Below are 5488 nucleotides of genomic sequence, written 5' to 3' on the forward strand. Positions count from 1 at the left end.
TGATTCCTATTTCCATCTGATCCAGCCAGGGCTTTTCCTACAGACTTGATAATGGAATCCTTAAAAGTATATGGTTTCTTCCAATCTTTTTGAGGCCTGTCCACACTTCTCCCCTTTGGAATGAGCTCTCCGTATGCGTCTTTTTTTGAAGGGGAAAGAAATCGGTTTATAAATGGTTGAAGGCTATCAAAGGGATCAAAGCACACGGCGCCCGCCTTCCGATACCTCGTTCCTTCCCATATCGTGTCTTGCTCTGACTTTGGTCTACTCTATCCATCCTTTCCCATGTATAGCTGGTCTTTTAAGCAAAATAAAAAAGGAGAAAAAAAATTTACCGACATCCAAACCATCCGTAGTACCGTCTGTATGCAAAACAAAACCGAGAAAAGACGAAAAAAATAACAATATACAAGCAAACCTTGTGCTGTGGTGTAGTTTTTAGATGTTTGTAAATCAGGAAAACCAGGAAAACAACAACAAAACAACAACAAAAACCCAACAATCATGACTTCAATTGTGGTCTCCAGTTTGTTTCATTTTGTATTAAAAATAAAATAAAATAAATGAATTAAAAAAAATAATAATAATTAAAAACCAGAAGCCAAGAATGATGAGATACTGAGACAGGTTTTAAATGTCATGTTGAGAAAAAGTATGTTTGTATGTATGGAGGGGGGAGGAGGGAGAATCTTTTATAAAGGGGTTGCAAATACGGATGGCGACAGCGATGAAGATTTAAACATTTTAAAGGAAGGTTTGTGTTGCGCACTTTGGTCCGCGCGGATTAGAGAGAAATGTTGTTGCGCCCGGCTTCGGCCGCACGCAAGACTCTTTCTCCCTTCCGCCTCTGGTATTATGAACTCATAGTCGATAAAAATCAATGTAAAAATGAAAAAATAAAATAAAAGAGTTTGAAAAAAATATATATATTAGAACCGTTTTGGATCGCAATGCGCTCTTTCATAAACAGGAATAAGGGGCTGGTGATAGAAGAGGGGTTCACTATGACTGGTTGCACCCTGGATCTCCTTGCCAAGTCCCTTTATTTGTTCAACTTGTATGGGGAAGATATCATAAGAAAAGCAGGCTTAGACTCAGAAGAAAAAGGAGTGAAGATAGGAGGAAGGACATCGACCATCTAAGACAGGGGTCAGCAACCTACGGCCCGCAGGCCAGATCCGGCCTGGCGAGGCCTTGGGACCGGCCCCAGCCTGGTCCTGCCGCCAATTGCTGCCCCGCCGCAGCTTCCGTGCCGCTCTGGGTGCCATTTTGAGTTCGGCCCTCCAGTTGTCTGAGGGACAGCAACCCAGCCCCCAGCTCAAAAAGGTTGCCTACCCCTGATCTAAGATATGCAGACAATACCATAACACTAGTAGAAAACATCCCAGGCTTGGAAAAATTACTAAGGAAGGTCAAAGATGGAAAGTGCAAAGGCAGGTTTAATGCTGGACATAAAGAAAAATGAAAGTACATAAATTCAGCCTAGAATTCAAAGATATAGCTGCGTTAGTCTGTAGGATCAGTACGTAGAGAGATCTTGCAGCACATTTGAGACTCACTGAAAGAAAGAAATTGGCAGCATGATCTTTCATAGACTTAAGTGTACATCCTCAGATGCATAAATTCAACCTAGAGAATGAGGAAACTGAAATAAAGAGCTTCCATACTTTTGAACAAATATTGATCAGAATGGGGACTGAGTTGATCAGTTCAGCGACTGCAAGAAAAACAGAATACTTGGAATGAAAAAGACAGCTATGAAAGAGATAAGATCTTAAAGAGTCAAGATGTACAACTGAGCACAAAAAGTTAGATCATTCAAGCCATTGCATTCCCCATCACCATGTTTATTTGTTTATTACTTATTTTATTTATTTCATTTATATGCCACCACCATTAATACATTATTATGATTATGATTATAATTCAGTGAGCCCTTGTTATCTGCTGGGGTTTGGTTCCAGGATCCCCCCATCGATACCAAAATCTGTGGATGCTCAAGTCCCCTTAAATACAATGGGGTATTATTATTATCATTATTATTATGGGACCTTGATATCCGCTGAGGTTTGGTTCCTCCGTGGATCCCCAAATCCCTGCGTGCCCAAGTCCCATTAAATACAGTGGCATGGTAAAATGTTATCCCTTATACAAAATGGCAAAATCAAGGTTTGCTATTTGGAATTTATGTTTTTAAATAATATTTCCGAGCTGTGGATGCTTGAATCCGTGGATAAAAAAATCTGTGGATAAGGAGGGATGATTGTACTTAGCCAGCCTGCTTATCTAAATGTAAAGTTGTGATGCAGCAAGACAACAAAAAAGGAGATTCCCTCTTGTTTAAAAGAGTGGTGGCTTGGACCTTACAATGAATTGCCAGAACTGAGTAGGTGGCTAATACTAGGTGAATGTCCTCCTGTTTCCATAAACCATCCTGATCTGGAGAGTAAGGTATGAGCAGAGATAGGGGAAAGCGACTGAATTCTGGACGAGAATTTCATAAACACAAATGGTTGAAATCAGGAGAGCGGCAAAATTAAATTTGCCATTAAGCAGGAAAAAGCAGCCAAGCAAAGGGCATCAGAGAAAAATACCTTGAAGGGTTGTTATCTAACAGAAATAATTGGTCCTTCCCCCCAAAAATAGATGTTTTTGCGTTTTAATAAAGATTCTAGCATTACAAGAAGAGCTGCAACTTTCTTAATGCCATTAACTAAAGCAAATTATGATCAAGCATTCCCCAAAGTCTGAAGTTTTCTTGCTTTTTGCCTTTATTTTGTACGTCTTGACATTTAATTCATCCTTACTGATGAATTTAGCGAGATTAGAAACGGTATTTGTAACTCCCTATTATATATATTTTAGATTTTAACTGTTTGGTATTTGTACAAACTCTTTTATTTTATATTGTGACAAACTAGGGGTTAAATGCCATTAAAACTGAACTGGAAAACAAAGATAAATATTCAGATCCATTCGCAAGAAACCCAACAGCAGAACGGAAGAGAAAGAAACAAAAATGGCAAAAACAGCCACAAAAATGTACACATACACATGGATCCCTTTAGGAAAAAAAGCAAACAGAACTCCATATTATGTACCTTATATATATTTTTATATTATAACTGTTATATGATATTCGTACAAACTTTCGTTTTATACTGCGACAAACTAGGGGCTATAAGCCATTTAAACCAAACTGGAAAACAAAATAGGAATTCGAGGCAGAACCATTTTAAAGAAACCGAACAGCAGAACGGAAGAGAAAGAGAAATAAGAACGGCAAAAAGCAGCCGACGCTACCCAAAAACACACATACATATATATGTAGATCCTCTTTTAGAGAGAAAGCAAACAAAATTAAGGCACGGGCAAACGTAATAAAGTGAGATTAGAAATGGATAATTTATTCCTGCAAGGCAGGTACGGGTACGGCTTTAGAGACGGATCCAGCAGCACCCGTAAAGGGTCTACATGGGTCCCGTTCGCTCCACTTTGCCCGACATTTGCGGGTCATCCTTGGACCCTCCAAGGCACTCAGGGGCCTGGATGATTTTGGGGTTCTTCTCCCATTGCTGGGGGGTCTTGGCTTGGATGGAGAGGGCATGGACGGGTCCGGTCAGCTCTTCCTGGAGGATGTCGTTGACCAGCCGGTGCCGGTGGATGAGCGAGAGGCCCTCGAAACGGCGGCTGGCCACCACCACGCGGAAGTGCGTCTCCGAACCCCGGGGGACGGCGTGCATGTGGCTGTCGTTGATGACCTCCAAGTGGACTGGCTCCAAGGCTCGCTGGAGTTTGGCGCGGATCTCCATCTCCACAGGCTTCTTCTCCATGGCAGGTGAGGAAAAGACGCGGGCAGCGAAGGACGGGCGGAGAAGGCTACGGCGGAGCGCCAGCAGGCTGGACGAAATCATTGGGGATTGAGCGGCAAGAACTGAAAGGTGGGAGGCAAACTATTATTACTGTTATTATAGAATTTGCACAGTGCTTTACCTAGCAAAAATCAAAATGAAACAAGAATAAAACCTGCCAAACAGCGTGCAGCCTACACAATTTAAAACATCTCCAAAACAATGCAGCAAGCGCACAATCAAAACATAACCATCAAATGGCACATCGTCACTCGCTTGATATTATGAAGAAGACGGAGCCAACTTGTTTTCGGCTGCTCCGGAGACAGAAGGGTTTTTGTTTTGCAGCGTGACGATGGTCCAAAACACACTGCCGAAATAACCCGATTTGAGTCCGCTTTATCTGCCCCGGCTCAGTGCTAGGGAGTCCTGGGAATTGTAGTTTATTGTGGCACCAGAATTGTGTCTGGCAGAGAAGGCTCAGAACTGTACATAGCTCAGCCTTGCCAGTTAAAGTGAGGTCAAACTGGATTATTTCTGCAGTGTGGATGCAGCCTCATCAGACGCAAACCAATTTCCAAGAGGACCCACCTAAACGCCAGGAAGAGCCTCCTTGTATTTTTCCTTTGGTTTAGGAAACATGTTAACTATTTCTTCTTCTCGCAACAACCCTCCAAATAAAATAGGGACCTTTGGGTCACCTGAATGGATGTATTATTATTATTATTGTCATCCCCAAAACAAAAACCAGACATTTTTCATGATTTCAGGCAAAGAATTCAGGAGTATCCAGTACCTTCATGGCAGAGAACAAGGTAAAATCTGGGTGACGGGACCCCAGTTCGAATTTCGGAGATGTTCAGATTATGAACAAATAATCTCCCCAGTTGCAATTGGTAACATATGTCCTCTGAGCAAGTGCAGAGTACTTTTCCTTCACCACCCTTGGAAGGCAATACACAGCAATTGTGTCACTGGTTGTGTCTATTTGTGTGTTGTTGGAATGCAATGTCCATCATCCCCCAAAGGGCTGAACAGGAGGGAACTGTAGTGAAACAACACCTGGGGGCCCCTATAATTCAAGGCTTCTTCTTCCTCCCTCTGAGCATGTAGAGAGTGTAAAGACTTCACTGTAGATACACACACAGCCAGAGCTTGCAGAAAACACCTTTTTGGACTATGACACCCAGCATCCCTTACTCTGGCTTGGAAAGACTCTGGGCAAAACATTAAAAATTAAATTAAAAAGTTACTTTTCCCCCTTTCCATCCTGCAAGGCATCCCTCTCTCTTTCCTCTCCTGCAAGGCTGGCCAAAGGGTTTCAAGGGGCATCAGGGGAGGATGGGTGGCACAGTTGGTTGTGCCCATTGCATTGGCAATCCAGTCTTAGGGATATGGCTTCCACTTTGAACTGCAATTTACAAAGGAACAGATGCAATGCAATGGACCAAATGGCTTTGGGGATGGAGGAAAAGCTTTCCTGCAGCCATGATCTGGGCATGCAAAAATGCAAAACCCTTTTTGCATGCAAGGTAAAAAAGAAACCTGAGCAAGCATGCAAACCTTGCAAGCCCCCAAAATCCCTGCCACCTCACCTGTCCTTCCAGGTAAACCCTTTACCAACCTGCCTTCCCTTT

The 5488-nt window shown here is 42.5% G+C and overlaps 1 protein-coding gene across 4 annotated transcripts; it reads right to left on the reverse strand.

Moving 5' to 3' along the window:
* Positions 1–3381: 3381 nt before the first annotated feature.
* BOLA1 (bolA family member 1) lies at positions 3382–5488 on the reverse strand. Of its 4 annotated transcripts, none has more exons than XM_042444009.1 (3): positions 5476–5488; positions 4443–4522; positions 3382–3934 (listed from the first exon to the last, which is right to left on the reverse strand). In XM_042444009.1, exon 3 carries the CDS (start codon positions 3912–3914, stop codon positions 3471–3473), a length of 444 nt encoding a protein of 147 aa, XP_042299943.1. In that variant the 5' UTR covers positions 3915–3934; positions 4443–4522; positions 5476–5488; the 3' UTR covers positions 3382–3470. The 4 variants fall into 4 exon arrangements, with proteins under 4 accessions (XP_042299943.1, XP_042299942.1, XP_042299944.1 ...); XM_042444008.1 differs by having other exon boundaries at positions 5447–5488; XM_042444010.1 differs by lacking the exon at positions 4443–4522 and having other exon boundaries at positions 5476–5482.

Source organism: Sceloporus undulatus, unplaced genomic scaffold (genome assembly GCF_019175285.1).
Source record: "Sceloporus undulatus isolate JIND9_A2432 ecotype Alabama unplaced genomic scaffold, SceUnd_v1.1 scaffold_1443, whole genome shotgun sequence".
NCBI lineage: Eukaryota > Metazoa > Chordata > Lepidosauria > Squamata > Phrynosomatidae > Sceloporus > Sceloporus undulatus.